This window comes from Apis cerana, linkage group LG1, assembly GCF_029169275.1.
Source record: "Apis cerana isolate GH-2021 linkage group LG1, AcerK_1.0, whole genome shotgun sequence".
NCBI classification, from domain to species: Eukaryota; Metazoa; Arthropoda; class Insecta; order Hymenoptera; family Apidae; genus Apis; species Apis cerana.
In genome coordinates, this window is record NC_083852.1 from 18,816,386 (window position 1) to 18,834,831 (window position 18,446).

Genomic DNA, 18,446 nt, shown 5'->3' on the forward strand with positions numbered 1-18,446 from the left:
GGCCGCGTGCAGTTTCAATGGTAAATGGTAAAAAACGAGGAAGGCGAGATCATCGAATTACCATCGTTGCGAGATCTAGAGAGATTATTCGGTGAATGAAACGGATTTAACGAGGGGATAGAATGGACGAGATCATCAAGGGGGAAAGATATCGCGAGCTGGCGACAGCAAGGATGATGAAGATGTGACACGAAGCGTTATTGCTAAATTCGCGAAATGGCCCACTTCGAATTCGCAAATTGGCCTCGATCAAATGGACCGGAACTTTTTAGCAACGGGAACGAGCTGAAGCTATTTCAACAATTCCGATTTTTTTCTTTTGTTAAAAATAAAAGCATTTCATATTGCGTTAGAGAGAAATTCCATCGTGATCGTTAAATATAATATATCGTAGAAAGAAGTTTCTTCTAGCACGATATAAATATGATTCATATGCGTTTCTGATATTGGAAATATTATTCGAAGAACAATGTATCGATCAATGTGATTAGAAAAAAAGAAAAAAATTTCGAAGGAAAAAAGGAAAAAGGGTATCTAATGAAAGAGAAAAACTGTAAACCCTCTTAATACCCCCATGCCAGACTTTCCAAGGATTTCTTTTCCATCCACCACAACTTCGATGAATATACTATACACGTGGCTTTTTTGTCCAACCCACTTTTGCGTTTTTCTCCTGAGCCCAACTGAGAAAGATTGATTCGAAGTTTATACTACGTGGCATGTAGCAATCTTATGGGGAAGAAAAGACGAGCAAACAGGCTGCCTTCCCTATACTCGAAGGGATCATTAAGATTGCCCCTGTTTCAGCTTACTGTAGTTAATTGAATACTGCCTCTCGGTCTTTTTCGGCCTTCAGTTTAATTTAAAGCCGATGTATCAATTCTATATAGAGAATGTACAATTTTCTTTTTCCTAGAATTTTTCAAAGTCTCTCTTAACTGTTATTCGTAAATTTTCTCTTTTCTTTCTAGGTAGAAAATACGATCACTCTTTCCTTTTGTTATATAAAAAACTCTGCTCAATTTTCCTTAAAATTATGATAGGGATTGTAATAATAAATTTTCTTACTCGTAGAGAAACTCTATTGTAGAGAAATCGCATTTATACTTCTTGTTCGTTATTCATTCGCTTTGCGAGGTGAGAGAAACTCATCGAACCGAATATTTAACAATCTCATTTATAATTGAATAAGAGAGGAGAACCGATAAAACAATTACAAAGCGAATTTTCTTCGAAAAGAAGGAAGGAGAGGATAATAATTATCCCAATATATTATAATATGTACTAATGATATGACGGAACTATTACTAATCGGAAAATGAGAAAATATTCCAGGAAAAATCTTTCGCCCCCTCTTTGGGAATCGAACCCGAGTCATAATTAAGCAAAGGCGAGAACTTAGTTAACTTCGCCACCGAAGCAATAATACTTGACGACCTTATCCCTCCACTATATTTCTCCTAACTTCATTTCCTTTGTAATTCTTGATTACTACAATTAACTGTAATAATTCCATCATAATAATTACACGTTCGCCAAAGTAATTCAAGGAAAATACACGTAAAAAAAGTGTTGTATCCATACGATTTAATGAGAAGAATTTATACGATCTATTCATCCAACGTTCAACTCGAATTAACTCCCAAAGCTCTCGCGCATAAAATACAAATTTTTATCGCGACTTTACCACACCGGCTTTTATTACCCTAGCAATATCCCTTCAAAAAAGAATACGCAATAAACACGAACGGCGAATATCCTTGACGAAAATAGGGGCGTGAAAACGCGATCATTTTCCACGCGTTAATTCGACTTAATCGCACACAATACGCGTGTCCAACGCATTGGAAAAGAGATCGGATTCGGTTTTATGAGACCACACCTGAGGCGAAATGTGTTCCGTGTATACGGAAGGTTATTTTGGCGTTGCGCCAATCGAACTCGGAGAAGTGTTTGCCGACTCGCTTTCGTTATTCGTCCTCTTTTTCCTGTCCTCTTATCTCCTCATTTTCCTCGCCTTCTTATCCTCTCAGGTCCGGTCTCTAATTCAATTATCGAGGGGAGGCAGGAAAAGGTGTCGTTGCATCGATTAATCGACGTCACAAAGGGATATCGCGAATGAGACAATTTTTCTTTTTATTCTCAAACCGATCGTTGTGCGTGAGAAATAATCAGGACAGTATGAAGTTTATCGAATTTTATGGAATATCGAATGTGTCGAGCGCACTCTTGAAAAATGGTTTATTCGCGGCAAATTCGCCCATAATTCTATCTATCGTCAAAAATTATTTTTTTCGATCAATTATTTTTCCAATCCTGGCCTGATCCTGATCGAGATGGAATTCGACGGTGACCGGATTTCGTATCTACCAACCCAGAAACTTTTTTAACTCGATACACCTATGTATTCTATGATCCTAGCGAGAGAGAGTGGAGATGAATATTCGATTCGTAGCTGTAAAATCCACTGTGAAAATCCAGTATTCCAACGTAGCATCGACTTAGTCGCCATCCTAGGATTTTCTTGCCGAAACCGACACATTCGCCTCTTTGCACTTTTCGCCTCTTTCTCTGTCATATCCTATTTTGTTCCACGAACATCTCTCACAGTAAAAGAATTGTACTTGTAATACTATCCTTTTGAAAAATCGAATTTGATTTACCACCATTGAATATCTTTTCTTATGGATATATAGCAGTATTTGAAGGTATTTCTTTTTTTTTCTTCCATCTCCAGTTGGTGACAAGAAAGTGACAAAATTTTCTTCAAGGTAAATTCAAAGTGAAGAGGAGGATATTAGGTATTTATCTGCTCTTTGAAATTTGATTCGAGAAAAGATAGTTTTCGAAAAAAAATTATTTTTGTTCATATGCGTTAAAAATGGGAGATAACTTCAAAACGGTGCATCTTAATAAAAAAATTCTACGGTGATAAATCAATTTTAATATTACCGGTGCAGCATCGATAGAAATATCGGGGGAAAAATTTTATTTTCCGTGTGGAATATTTTTTTTACACATTTATCTTCGAAATTTAACGTGATAGGCAATTTTTACGTCCAGATTCATCACAGGAAAATAAAAAAATGTACAAAATCTTCCCAAATAAATTTTTATCGATCTATTTTTCCCTTTCATACCATTTTGTTTCATCTATTTTCCAAAATTTCGGAATTGTTTATACGAATAATTGCGACAAAATCCTTCAAAAAACATCCAATTCTTTCCATTCGACATTATGATCCACGGATTCAAAAATTTCCTCTTCTCAAAATCAATCGAAAAATTGAACTTTGCAAATTTTTACAAGAGCAACTATCCGTCGAAAACCAAAAAAATACGTGTTCCATACGTACGAGCGTAAATTCGATTAAAAAATCATATCGAAACCGTGAACACCTCCGACGTACTTCAACACAACGCAACGTACCATCCGAATATCCCGTAACTGGCATCGAGACAGAAATGCATCGATAACAAGAAACGACGAGAGCGAGCTTTCCCACCCCCTCTCCTCCCCCCTTTTCGCGTTATTTTAAAAGGATTTACCTCGTATCAGACTATCCCTGTTAATTCTCAACATCCGATACACACGTTTACGTACGTTCAACGTAAAAACAAAAAAAAAAAAAAAACCGATCGTCGAACGATTTAAAAAGAGAGAGAATCCACGTCCACGAGGGGGTGGGGGAAGGGGGAAGATCGGCCGATAGACGAATCCATGATTGAATCAATCACGGGGATCTAAAAATCGAGCACAGTTTCGAAACCGTACCGGTTGAAACTTGTACGCCTCCGCCTAGATATATCCATGCGGAAAATGGGCAGGAAAGCTTCGAAGCCAACCGTACTTTTCCTTTTTTTCTTTTTTTTTTCTTTCTTTTTTTCCTTTTACGAGGCAGAGTTGATTGTCCCGCAAATCTTTTAATACCTCGTCGCGTGAACTTTCCCGAAACAACTTCCTTTATCCACGCTCGCGACCGATAAAAATGCCAACTGCGGAAAACATTCCCCCTCGCCCCCCTCGGCCCGGATAAAAGCTAGCCTTGTGAAACGAATCGAATCGAATCGAATGTCGTTCGTTTCGCGACAAAACGGGCGGAATTCAATGTTGGTTGAGAAAAATTATTTATATAAAACCTTCTCCGGGTATAATTCTTCTGGACAGAGATCCCGTTCCCCTCCTCTGTCCAAGAAGAAATACATAAACGTGACGCGTTTTCCTTTTTTATCCTGGTCCATTCCTATTATTTCGAAAAGAGTTTCGAAACTGAGAAATTCGATAGTTGTTTCGAAGCGGATTCTTGAAATGGATTTGCTCGTGGAACGCATCGTGAACCGATCTGTTTCACGGAATTCGGCGTATCGTACGCTGGTTTCGTGTTAAACGACGTTGCACGCCAAACGTGTGCCGTTGTTTTACAACCGATAATTTCATTCCCCGATTTCATGCCGCGCTCCGTGTTATATTTCCCGTGGAGAAAAGATTCTTGTGCTAATTTTCGTCGCAACCTCGTCCTTTCCTGCCACGTTTTCAGTTTTCAGTAACGTACATTTTTTTTCTATTTTTTTTCTTTTTTCTTTTTTTTTTGGAACGAGGCAACCTGCGCTAGTTTGCATGACGCGAACCGCATGCATTGTACGCGATGCATGGTGCGCGACAATGCACCATCCGCAATGTTCAGTTACACGAGTAATTTGACCGTGTAGCTCGCGCATATTTTCTTCCACCCTGTGGTTTCGCGATAGCGCGAAAATAGGAGGCCAAAAGAGCCCAAGAGAACTTTCGAAAAAGGGGGAACAACGATCGAGATGACTCGACTCGAGAGGAGAGGAATCGACGAGAAAGAATCTCTCTCGTTTCTTTTTATTTCCTTTCTGATACATCCTGCTCGTCCTATTACCGATCTCGATTCGAAAAAGTGGGACACGAGATTTTACAAAAAAGAAAAAAGAAAAGGTCTCGTTCGTTTCGTGATTATTGCGGGAGAAAAAAATAAAAAGAATAGAAATAATTATTCAAAGTATAAAATATATATATATATGTATAAAAAACGATACTATCTAAATTATAAAAATATATCCCTTGAAAAAGAAGGGTCTTTCTGAACAAACGCGTAACGTTTGTCCATGGCATGATATAACTTAATTAACATACCGGCGTAATGGAACTCGGACATCGATCCCTGATTCTGTTCGAAAGCTCGAAAAGTCAAAGCTGAAAGGATGAATCGCGTGAAATCGCAAAGGGCAAAACTACATTCCACGGAGGGCGTAAATTATGATATATCGGACGGATGGAAATTTATGGAAACCATAGCTCGATATTTTTACGTAGCGATTTTTTTCTCTCTTTTTCTTTCTCTTTTTTTTTTTTTTCTTTTAATTTATCCCAGCCAAAGAAAATGGTATCGGAAGAATTGAAAATTTTTCTAAACGGTTTTCTAATCGGATCGGGGACCGCGTCAATCGTCGAAACACGTGTACATCACGTTGATGCGAGGTAAAAGTTCGATATATGTCGTGATAGGAATTTCGATGCAACGATGTATGTTTCTCTATCCTTCGGATAGATTTAAAAAGTGAGCGTTACAAGACCTAAGCTAGAGAAATCCTCGAGAACACCTGTTGATCGTTCTCGTTAAAGTTTGAAGGAACCGACCTGGACTAGCCTGGACACGCGAGCTGAAAGACGATTGCTGCTGACGTAAAAAAAAAAAAATTGGCGATATTTCCTCACGAACGAATTTTCCCGCCTCGTCACGGCATGCATACCAATTTTCAACGCTTATTTTTCCATTTAACCTTTCACTCGAATTTATATTTTTCATTCATAAATCGAATAATTGAATTCAAATGTTCGAATCGAAAATTTAAATTCATAAATTTAAGCCCCATCTTTTTTTTTCAATTGCAACGTGTACAACAACTTTCAATAATACCACGTTTCGTTTATCGTTCCTACTATTTTCCCGTGGTGACGTCCTCGTCCCAAGACGGGGTTTCGGTTTATTTAAACCGAAAAATATTTACAGTAACAATAGGGCCATATATATATATTTTTTCCCCTCCTCTCACGATGCCCCAGTAATTTTTATCAACGGCGTATACGCTCGCTCTTTCCGTGTTTTATCGAAAAATACGTGGAAAGGGTGTGTACGGAGTGTAACAAACGGCGATGCAGCTTTTTTTCGAATTCGAAAGCGAGCATCGAATACCTTCACACGAATTCGAGAAAAAGGAATCGGGGATAAGAGCTTACATCCGTTCGATACATTCTACGTTCGAAATAGCCCGACGTTCGGTCCAATATTTTGCGTGTGAAAAAAATCCCTCGCAAGAGGAAGAGTGACGATTTAATTCGAGATAATAAAAATGTAAACGAAAATGTTTCGAAACGACGTGAAAGCCGTCTCGATGAACGTACGTACGAGTACAAGTTGGAGAGTAAAGGAAGGGGTCCACGTCCCCGTGGTTCGATCAATTTCGTATCGGTAAAGGCGATCACATTTGAACGTGCGAATATATTTAACGGGGGGCGATTAAAATTATAAATCAAAAGCCACGAATGAAAATACGAACGGGAGAAATGGAGGAGGACGCGGGAGAAAAAAGACAGAAGGAGTGATTTAAATCGCGATAATTAACGAGGAAAATGCGGGAATACCGCCCTATTATAATTTCATCGGGAAAATCGCGTACGTATGAACGTTCGAGTACCGCGTAAAATAATAATTATTCTTTAACGAAGCTCATTCTATCCCCATGCGTTCACACCGTGGGAAAAATCGGTCAATCAATCGAGCCTTTCCTTTCAATTTCACCGAGATGAATTCACCATTTCGCGCGATTGAAAATCGAAAATACTCCAAAAATCTTCGCTTCGTTTCTTCTTGAAAATTTTAAAAAGTCATCCTCAAGGATGGCTCGCACGTGCTGATCGTCATCATCGCGTCATCATCAGAGGGAACGCCTCTTGTTAACTCTTTTAAAGCGGCTGAATAGCCGTTGCCCTCGAGTGATCCCTGTTCCACGGACAGACAGAGAGATAGAGAGAGAGAGAGAGAAAGAGAGAAGAGGGAGAGAGTTACGAAAGAGCGCACTCCGATTCATCGACCCTTTTTCGCATCTACTAAATTTCGGATGGATCAAAGTCGTGGGGCCACAGCTCAGAGAGGTGTTTCACGCGCGTTCAACGCGGCGCATTCGACGACATTCAACGACCACCTAACAACTCATCGGACCACCGGCTGCGTAACTAAGATTACGCTGATTGTCAGCTGTCCGCGTCCGAAAACGAAATGAAAATACCATTCGACACAGATTTCGCTTTGCGAGCAGAAAATAGAGGAAGACAGATAGACAGACAGACGGACAGACAGACAGAGAGAAAGAGAGAGGGAGAAGAGGGAGCTCGAAAAATCTTTTTCGAGAAGCGGACAGATCGAATTCTTCCATTGCTCTTCCACTCCATATTCCTTTTTATTAATCCAAATACCTCTACTAAGAGATAATAAAATTCGACGAATCGAATTTTATCCACCCGGGGATAATTAATATTTTCGAAACGGTATAGATTTTTTTCCCGAAAACGATGTCAAGATTTAAGATTAAGAAGGAGTAAGAAAATTTAGAAGAATCGGAAACGGGGCTAGTGAGGAGAATTATTTAAAATGCTCTTATATTATACGTTAATATTATCTTATCTTACCCCTTTGTTATAAATATTTCCCCGCAAAATCCATCCGCGTTAAGAGAAATCCTAATTAAGACGTAATGAGAAACGTATTTATCCTCCGTGGAGAAGATTGAAGAAAATTTGAAGGGGAATTTAATCCGCGATACTTGGAATCCCGAACTTGTTTCCCGAGGAGGCTTGCATTTTTGAGAAATTAAAGGCAAACACGAGAGAGAGAGACGCCTCGATTTCGCGGTCTCTTCTTGTTGTTTGAGAAAAGGGTGAAAAGGATCGGTCACTTTAATTCATAAAAAAAGAAAGGGGGAACGGGGGGACAGGAGTGGAGAAGGATAGGAGTGATGCAGAAGAAATTGTCGAGCGAGGCTTTTTGGAGGGGGAGGGTTGGTGCTTCTACTTCGCTGCGGATATTTAGAGAAAGCAGAGGCCCTTCGAGGTAAAAAGGTCGACAACGACCTCTGTTTAAAAATATCACTGCTGGAGACTGCTGCTTGTTCCAGCTTGGGGCGGTTTACACGGAGCCAATTACTTTCACAGATGCACCCGTTACTTCTGTTTCATTCGACACACATCTAGAAGCTACGCCTCGACCATCTCGAGACACACCTTTTTGTATTTCCGATAATGCTGAAATTCGATAATAAGGAAGAAAACCTTTTTATTACAAAAAAAAGAAAAGGGAAGGGAAGAAAGGAGTAAAAATTTAAAAGGAGGAAAATAAAGAAGAGAGTTGTTTCGAAACGTAAAAAAACCGTAAAGAAAACGAGAAGAGGACGATATCTAAACCCGATCTTAATAACGTTATTTTTCACCAACGTTAATTTTCACCAGTCACGTGAGGTGAAAATGTTAACCAGCAGGCATGTTAACGCGGCGAACAAATTGAGTTGAGCCGTTAATTCGGTTAAGTGGGGGGAAATTACGAAGAAATTAATTAATTAAGAAAATGGGACGAGCGAACTCACCCTAATGTGGTCATCGTGACGATCGTGTACCAGAACGCGGCAGGTATCGAGGTGAAGTTCGTTCCATCGACGTTCTTCTCCGCGTAGAACATGACGGTTGCGAATATGATGATCGCCATGGCGAGGGAGAAGACGAGGAAGCCGAGCTCCGAGGCGCACGATTTCAACGTGTAACCGAGGATCCTGAGCCCCTGCGAGTGCCTCGAGAACTTGAAGATCCGGAACACACGGAAGACGCGCAACGTAACGAAAGCACCGGATACGTCGTCGTTGTCGGTGATACCGAGGCCGATGTAGTACGGGAGGATTGCGACCACGTCTATGATGGACATGACGGATCGCGCGAACTTACACCGGCTCGGGGCCGCGAACAGCCTCAACAGATATTCCGCGGTGAATATCATGACGCACGCGGTGTCCAGGCAGAAGAACACGATCTTGTAACGCTCGCCGCATGAAAGCGTACCGGCGCGTCCCGGACGATTACCGCACGGCACGGTCTCGACCACGTTCGCCAGCACGCTCACGGCGATGAAGAATCCTGTTACATAATAAAATACCAAAGCCGCCGTCGAGATGTGTGGATTCTGGAATGCCCTCCACATCTTTTGCCTGATGTCCGGCAACTGCTGAAGGGTTTGATCCCCGTTCTCGCTCAGCTTGTCGTCCATCAAACGCTCCGCGTTCTCGCGTTTCCGGTCCCGATAATCCTCGTAACAGCAATCGCCTATCACGTCCGGCAGTATACCAAAGAACGCCAACTCCTCGTCGTAGCTCGTCAGGCATTCGTGCTTCGGATAATGAAGCTTGCCGGTTCTATAATAGTTCAATATGTGGCGGAATATGTCTGGATCACGGTCGAAGAAGTACTCTTTGCTCTCCTCGTCGTAAAAGAACTCGCGCTCGTTCGAACCGAGAAGAGTGTCCGGATACTTCTCGAGGGTGTTCCGCCATGTCTCGAAGCGACGGCCGCTCACGTTTATCAATAATTTCTCGTCGTCGGCCTTGCGACGATCCTTGGGGATCGGCGGCGGTGGCAGTGGATGTGTAGCGATCGGCACCCAACCAATCGCCGCCGCACGAGCGAACGGCAGCCATGCTGCCACCGAGGCCATGCTCGAAGGTGGAATAGCTTTCTTCCTTTCCTAAGTTTTTCCACCTTTCCTCTCTCCTTTCGCCCCTCCTCTCTTCTCTTTTATTATTATTATTGTTATTATTATTACTGTTATTTATTATTATTACTGTTATTATTATTGTTGTTGTTATTATTATTATTAATATTATTAATATTATTATTATTATTATTACTTCACTTCGATTACTACTTCTCCTCCCCGTATCCTCCCTCAATGTCTTTCCTTCTTCAGCCTCCCAGTTCACCTATCATCCTCGTTCCGATCCAACGATTAATCTCTAATTAATTTTGTCGCGTTCGCGCGACGCTTTCCCTTTCCCTACCCTCCTCGACCAACATACGAGGTCACGTTCTCCGATCACTCTCGTATCGACGTCGTGATCCTCCTTTCGGTGGTTTCGCCTTTGCGCTTTGCACACACCTCGATCGCATTCACGCGTCTCCCTCCTCTTCTTTTGTTCTTGATCCTGCTCTCCGGCGTCTCCCACGCGAGCTCCGCGTTTAGCTCGACGCCTCTGAATCGCGAGTAATCCGGCTAAAACTCGAGCGAACTCCTGGAGGAATCCCCCGGAGGAAAAAAGTGTGCCGGCTCGTTCCCGAGCGGAACAGATTTCGACGGTGCTGATTTCGTTCCACGGATCGTTCGATCGTTATAAATGTCCTCGACAATCTCGAAGCGCTCTCCGCTCTTGCCCGAGACCTGTCGCCATTCGAACGATCTGTCCGTCTCTATTAGCTGGTCGTGCAACGCCGGCAGCGTTCCCACCAGCTACGCGTCGACCACGACGAGCACGACGCCGACGACGACCACCACGTCGTCGGCAATGACACCGCGATCCTAAGATCGTGCACGGCCACCAACTCCGTCATCGTTCAACCACGGCATTCCTTCGCTTTTGTTTATTGTTTACTTATTGCATTTACTTGACTCGCGATATTAGCAACAGCAACAGCCCCTGCTAGCAGCAACGCAGGGTCGCGAGCACCAATCGCCTCCTGGCAACTTGCCCTTCACCATCATCGATACCGTTTTTCGTAGTATCGTCTCTCTTCCACCTTCCCTCCCACGATCAAGAGAGATTCGAGATCTTCCACCTGTTCTTGGTCCCCTCTTCTTTCTTCTTCTATCCAGTCTCGCAGCTCGTGTCGGGTCGAACAACTACGGAAAGTATCCGGGCTACTACGCCAAAGTATCCTCGAGAATACGTCGAGATACGATCCTGCTACATCGTCGAGGAACGCGGAATATAATGGAAAAAGACCGATCCTTTCCGCTTCCATTCACTCGTAATACCGGGTGTCGAGACACGGCCACGTACTCGGCAACATTTTCATGGTTTCGAACCACACGGCGAGTCGACGAATCTCGATGATATTCCGATTTATTCACGGTTATTTTTTCGCGACACCTTCTGTCGCGAGAAGCGCGTGATCCATCCAATTTTCTAAGATGAATCGCCCTTGTCGTATCCTAGTCTTCGTTGATCAATCACCGTCGATTCATCGTTGTTTTCTTCTTTTTTCTTGAGAACGAAGCTGGTGGTGGTGCTGCTGCTGCTGCTACTTTCGTCTTTCCTCCGGTTTCTCTCTTCTCGCCAAGAACGAGAGTTTCGCTTTCGTAGCGGTTTCAAGATTAAGAGGATTAAGAGGAGAAATTTTTTTTCAACGATGAACGTTCGACACGAGGACGCTTCGACGTCCAGGGAACGAGAGGTCGAAATATGTTTTCGCGGTTTCCTCTTCGACGTGGCTCGCGAGCATCGTCCGCGAAACGTTCAACGAGCAGTGAGTGGCCGTGCTGCTGATTCAGCCTGTATCGTTCTTGGCACGCGCAAGCTTTTTTTACTCGCTCGAGGCCTGTCGCGGATCACACAGCACGCAAGGACCACGCTGATTCCGTTCGTCGACGTAACACGTCAGGGAGCGGGGAGGCACACGAGTTAAAAGCTTCACCGGTCGCGCAGATGTTTTCCACGACGCACAGCTCTCGCGATAGACGGCACGTCGCATGCGTCACACCGTGGACTCCTTCCTCGTGACACCACAACTCCGTACAGAGAGCACAGCCTTTCGATTTAACGTTCGTACATTCGACCAGCCGTCATTTTACTCGCCGTTCGCCACCGGACGGATCAATCCGTCCATCTTTTCACGAACCTCATGTCCCATGACTCGACTCGATCACCATCCAAAAAAACCGGGAAAGCTCGGGCGAGCTGTCCCTCTCCTCGACTCGTCCAACAGCCCACTAATCCTTCAGAAAATTCGCAAGCCGCTCGCTTCTCCCCGAATCTTTGATCCGCTTTTTTCCCTCTTCGCCTCCTCTCCGCGATACACTCCGATCGACCTCACCTCTGGGGAACAATTTACGAATGAAGGGAGGAAGATCAGGAAGCCGGCGCTCCCGCGACCTCCTCCTCGTTCGACCGGAACAATCCGGCCCCGAGAACCTTCTCTCTCTCTCTCCTCCGTGTGTTTACAAGCGTTCCACGCAGCAGAGTTTCTCCAACTCCCTTGTTATGGTACGCGTCGTCCTCTCGCGTCGTTTCATCTCGCGTCCTTCTGCGCACAAAAACTCGATCGGCCCACCACGTTTTCGCACGATCCGAGCGGAGAAAAAGAGAAAAAAACGTTGGCAACCGACGACTTCACCGATGCTCGTCAGCGTGGCACGAAACCTCCTCCTCCTCCTCGTGGATCATTGTCCTCGTTGCGTAGGAAAACGTATCGAAAAGTATCGAAAAGAGAGGGAGAGAGAGAATATGTGTGTGTGTATGCGTGTTATGTATACGTGTATGTGTGCGTGTGCGTGTGTCGTGTGTGCGGCTGATCGGCCGCGTGCGACGAATGGAAGGATGCGCGTCAGCGGACACGCTCGCCTGGCAGACGCGTTCTCTACCGTCTGGCGTACCCGCTCGGTTGACGACTCGCGACTGAGCTGCTGCTCGCGGTGCGGTATCGGTCAGGCGGTCGGTCGGTCGGTCGGTCGGTCGGTCGGTTGGTCGGTCGGTCGACTGGTCGGTCGGTCGCCTAGCTATCTATCTAGCTAACTAGCTAGCTCGCTCACTCGTTCGTTCGTTCGTTCGTTCCCTCGCTCGCTCGGTGGCGAGGTAACCGGCAGCTCCGGAAGGGAAGCGTGGTGCTCTCGAGCCTCGAGCCTCGAGCCACCGGAGCAGCCGCGACGCAGCGCCGAGCGAACGGTCACCTAGCCAAGGTCCAAATTGATTTTTACGTCGCGGCGGCGGTGGCGACGCACGACGGTGTCCCGACGCGAACCGCTTCCCCGTTGCCCGGGCAACCTCAACTATGACGTCATTCCTCCCTCCACCCTACCTTTACGCCATCTTCAACCCCCCTCCTCCCGCTCTACCTCAACGTTTCCCATCCTCCGTCTCGCTTCATCCATTCCTCGATGCAAGCACACCTTCCTCGTCTATCGGTCCCGCTTTCGCTCGATTTTCCCCTTTACCTGTCTTTCCCATCCCCTCTCTTTTTCCTCAAACTCTTCGTTATCCGTTCATTCGTTTGATTCCATCGCCGTTTCCGTTTCTTCGCCTCTCCTCGCGTGCTCGTCACTCGCTGGAATATATGTCGTTTCTCCCCTGCTATTGAATTTAAATGTAGGTTTATGGGGCTACACCGGGGCTCTATACTCATTCGCGCGATTTATATATCGATTTAATCATTCCTCGATTTTAATTTGTCTCCAATTCGAAAACTTTATTATTCCTATCGTCTTTTTTTTTTATTCGTCTTCTATCACGTTCAAGTTTTGTCCAAGTTCTTTCTCTCGGATTTCTTTATTTTTGTGATGGTCGACGTATATGATCGGTGTATTTAAACCATAATATAATCGTACTATGCTACGTGTCTATATTTATACATTTAAATCCACTCCATTTTTCTCCAATGCACCACGTGCATAAAATCTTCGCGCCCCAACTAATTGCACGTTAACCCCTTCTCTTCTTAAATAACATTTTATTTTCCACAACCATCGTTTCTTGTTCCAAGCTCTTGCTCGTTCATGCTCATCCTCGTGCTTTCGTCTCTTCCGGTTCTCCTTAAGAGTCCAGAATTCCACGTTATCAACCTCTTGCTCTCTTCCTGATATCTCCCATTTCCCGTTTGTCGTTGCTTTTCTCAATTTCTGCTAAAGTTCCCTCTTTCCACCTTCCCTGCTGTTTTTAAACCCTCCTTTTTTATTCTGTTATACCTTGTTATTGCCATACTCAACTCCTAATCTTCCGTTTCACACCAAAGTTTTTATCTCCTAAATTCCTAGTTTTTCTTCCAGATTTTTCTTATCGAAAGAAAATATACTCGCATCGTTTGATCCATGCATTTCCAGTTCTTGTATGATTTATTATACGTTTGTTATTGCATTAATTCAGACAGGGTGGAAAAATGAACGAGATTCGTATCCTATCGTCGTTTCCTTTCTGATTCGTAGCGATATTCTGAATGTATATTATACCGCCTAGACAGCTGATAACCAACTTGACCCGAATATGTAAATACACGGGATATATTTGCGACGATTAGCCTGGCAATTCTTATAACGCTCTTTGAATTTTCATTTATTCCAACAAGTCGTGTTTAACGTGACATCGTCGTTGTTCTATATCGTGCGATGCTTAATTTATGTATAAAATTACCCGGGCAAAACCCACCTTATTTTCTCTCATACGCGCTATTCATTTTATATTGCATTATTTGTTGTTTCGAACTTTCCCCGTGAATGAAATATAAACGCTTAACTAACAAGGTAAATCGTAACTAATAAATTTGCGTCACAACAAGTTCAACAAGAAAGCGCAAATAACGGGACGTAATCGTACGGGTGGAAAACGACTGGGAAACAAGATATCAATTTAAAATTCAAAAAGAAGTGGATCTCGCTAAAAAGGGTTGGCTGTCGAAAAGGAAGGGAGAGAGGAAGAGACCCAACGTTTGTCGTGAATATCCTGAAACTATTTCGGATGGGGCCAAGACGTAACGAGTGGGCCAGTGTGTGTATGTAGCGCGCGCGCGCTTGTGTGTGTTGCTTCGCCGCCAGGTAAACTGACGACCCTAATGAACGTGCGAAAGAGTGCAACCTCAAAACGCAAGTGCATGTCCTCCAGCGCAAGGTGTAACGTCCGTTTAAGTGGGCCTGAGTCCGCGCTATCTTCCCTTTGCCCCCTTCCAATGCCCTTAATCTCCGTTTAATTCTTTCCATCATCCGGCCGCGTGAAAAGTCAAATCCTTGAGAAATTTTAATTCATCGTGCTTTCTCTTTCTCTAGAAAAAAAAAGGAAATATGTATCGATCGAATTCCAATTACGAAGGAAAAAAGTTGAATTTGGGCATCGAAGAAGGAAATGTACAATCTGTATATTTTTTTTTTATTATCCATTTGATTTATCCGGAAAGTTTCATCGGCGAGATCCGAAGAGCGATCCTCGTCCCAGTAAATAAAGTTTTGTCTATCGTTTACGTCGATCTCTTGGCCCGTTTTCAACCTACCAAAAATGGTCGAAGCAAACAATTTCGGCCGTTGTTGCCATTTCAGCTAATTCCATCTTCTTAATTTCTGTTCATCCTCTCAGATCAAGAATCGATGGCGGACAAGCAAATGCTGTCAGAGAGTACGTTGAAAGTTTGCCATCACCGGCGATTCCTGCCACTCCTCCGAAGCTTTTAATCGGATTTCAAGTTTCCTCTTGAAAGAAACAACAATTCCCTTTCTCGGCCTAACGTATCGTGCTTTATCCACTCGTGGCAATGTAGGATCGGTAGGAATCGATAAGATGTAACGACAAATGAATTAAATTTATCTAAAAATTCATTCTTATATATATCGCTTTTAATCGAATAATAGCTTGAAATTTCTACCTCGAAACTTCAAATCTCGAAACTCACCTTCTAATAAAATAATTATTGATTACTATTGCCATTGATTGCGAATTTGAAATTTGAAAAATTTCAGAAATTAAAATTTATTAAAATTCAATTTACAAAAAAAAACAATTAATTAAAAAAAAAAAGTAAATAAATAAACTGTTTCGAAACTTCGCAGTTTTGGATTCGAATTTCATGAATCAGATTTCAACCAGCTCTTGTTAAATATAATAAAAATATTGAGCGTTAGAAGAAAACGGAAGATTGAATTCTAGAAAAATAATTTTATATAGGTAAATATTTTGCCGAGAAAAAAAGTAGATAAATAAAAATAGTAAAAAAGAAAAAAGAGAAAAATAGAGGGTAAAAAAGAAATAAGGATAGAAGAAAAAAAAGAAATAAATTCCGAATCGTCGACCATTGCTAATTCAAGTTTGTTTTAAGCTCTCGTTCCTCTATCTCGGTTTTTAAGGAACACTTCACAATCCTGCTTTAGCGTCCTTATCCTTTCTCTGTATAAATATCTCGGAAAAAACGATCTTTATATCACCATTCACGATTAAAATTCTTTTCTTTGCGGATAAGAAAGAAGAGATAAGAAAAGAAAAGGAACGAGCCGAGATAAAATCGGTTGTGGATGCCTATATCGAACGATTCCTCTTAAAAATTATCTTCCACGAGAGCGTGAAATTAATCCTGAAGATTGCCTCGACCAAGGAAAATTGTCTTTTTTATCAAGAATTCAGAAATATTTCAAGAATATTCCAATATTAAACATTTTAATCGATCATAAAAGAACTTATCTATTTAAAAAATTTGTTTAAAAAGTAATAAAAGAATGGATTCGTTTGGATAAAATTTGCATATGATATTGAACAATGGGTAACAATAATGGGGAAAATGGAAAGAATATTTCGTGAAAGATGAAATAAAAAAAGAAAAAAAAAATGTCGACTTACCGATAGAAGATTGGAAATGTCGAGAGGTAATGATTTGGTTTATCGCATGGATTATTCTTCATAAAAGAGATGGATTTGCTATTATCTTCAATTTTCAGTATCTGTTCGTCTAAAAAATACACAAAAGGAAAAAAAATATGAAACAAAGGAAATAGAAGAAATAAAAAGAAATATCGAACAAAAGCATTAAACTCGCTTTGTGAAACTTCTTGACAATATTCCAGTATTCTTCGCTTTTAATCTCGGAATACAGTTCAAGTGAATTATATTGCCTAATAAGAACTCGGAACAATTTGCAGCAGGCTAATCTCGAAATATAAAATTTTTACTTGTTTATTAGTTTATATATAGTATGCCTCTCGTTATTCCTCGTATGTTTTCGTTTCTTTTTCGTTTTAAATCGAATTCTTGTAAGAAATTAATTGATAACATCAAGAAATATATACTCACAATCCAAGATCTAAGTCTAACTTGTATTTCCCTTCCATTGAATCCATTCATCTTTAACATTAAAACGAAAATAATCCATAGACAAAAATTAAATGAAATAACTTGAGTATGAAATTCTGTTCTCATATTCGTGGTTTGGATTTTTTCTTTCATTGATCTTTCATCCACTTATTTCTATCATTTCTATCAGTTAATTTTTTTAAATCTTATTATTTTTTTTCTTTTTTTTTTCTCCCATAAAAAAATTCGTACGAGGTGAAGAAGAATAAATAATGGGTACTATTGAAATTATTCATTAGAATGATCTTTATTATTTGAAATGTTTTAAAACATTTTTAAACATTTTCCACGTTCTCACCAGCATTGTTATTAGTTAAATCAACACGAATATCTTTTGTATCAATTTTACATGTTTTTTAAAGATTCCCGATAGATCCTTCAAGTGATGGACATTCTCTTTTCGATCAGTTCCATTCTCTCTAACAAATTCTTCGGAAAGTGCATGCAAGATTATCTCTCATTCCTTACTATTTCCTGCTTCGAATTCTGTTCTTGAGATACAGAAATATTAGTTGGCATGATTTTGAAATATTTATGCTTCGTAAGAACTAAAAAGATTTTTATATAATTTGAATGATAATTTGAATGCACATTCTATTTAATATTTTATAAAAAACATACGTATCCATTATCAAAATGATTACACATGCATAAGTTATGATATTTAGAGATATGCAACTCTCTACGAAATTATAATACATTAATAAAATGAAAAACTCAAAACCGATCATTGATTAGTATGCAAAATCGTTCAATATTCTAGATTCTAAAGTCACGAGGAGTCAGCGAATAGAAGGAAAGTGAAATTGAGGAAATCGATGAACGAGGAAAAACAGAAACACAATATTTTACATGCCAAAAGCTTATAAAAAAAAAAGTTTCTTCAATTCTGGCAAAATGAAATTTTACGGATTTGTATACAATGAATGAGCACGGGCATCCAAATTTCTAACGTAAATTTAGTCTTCCTAAATTTGTGAAACCTTGATGCTCTTGAAATACACGGAATTTACGGAGGATGTCATTTAAAACGTAGGAAGAAAGATAGAAAAAAATAATCAATACAATTTGTGGCAATAAGATTGAAAATTAACAATGAAAAAAAACTTGGAAATATCTTTCTCAAAAAAAAAAACTTTACAAGATTCAAAAAACAAAAAGAACGTAATAAATGCTAAGAAATACTGAAACATAATTCTTTTTAATCAACAAGTCCAAGACTTAAATGATTAAAAAGTTTTAATCGTCCAAGATGCAAACATTACATCAGTTTTATGTATGTAAAATACCTTTTAACG

The 18,446-nt window shown here is 41.2% G+C and overlaps 1 protein-coding gene across 11 annotated transcripts in view; it reads right to left on the minus strand.

Annotated features, from left to right (window-relative positions):
* Nucleotides 1–18,446, minus strand: part of LOC108004322 (potassium voltage-gated channel protein Shal) — a 155,689-nt gene that overhangs the window by 135,527 nt on the left and 1,716 nt on the right. For 9 of the 11 annotated variants that reach the window (XR_009833454.1, XR_009833453.1, XR_009833452.1 and 6 more), the window contains exon 2: nucleotides 8,662–15,079. Coding sequence is in view for 8 of the 11 variants with exons in the window: in XM_062087299.1 (XP_061943283.1) it covers nucleotides 8,662–9,776 (1,115 nt within the window). In the remaining 3 variants the exon portion in view is untranslated. Of the gene's footprint in view, nucleotides 1–8,661; nucleotides 15,080–18,446 lie in introns of those variants that run through there. The other 2 variants (XM_062087296.1, XM_062087295.1) reach the window with 2 other exon arrangements.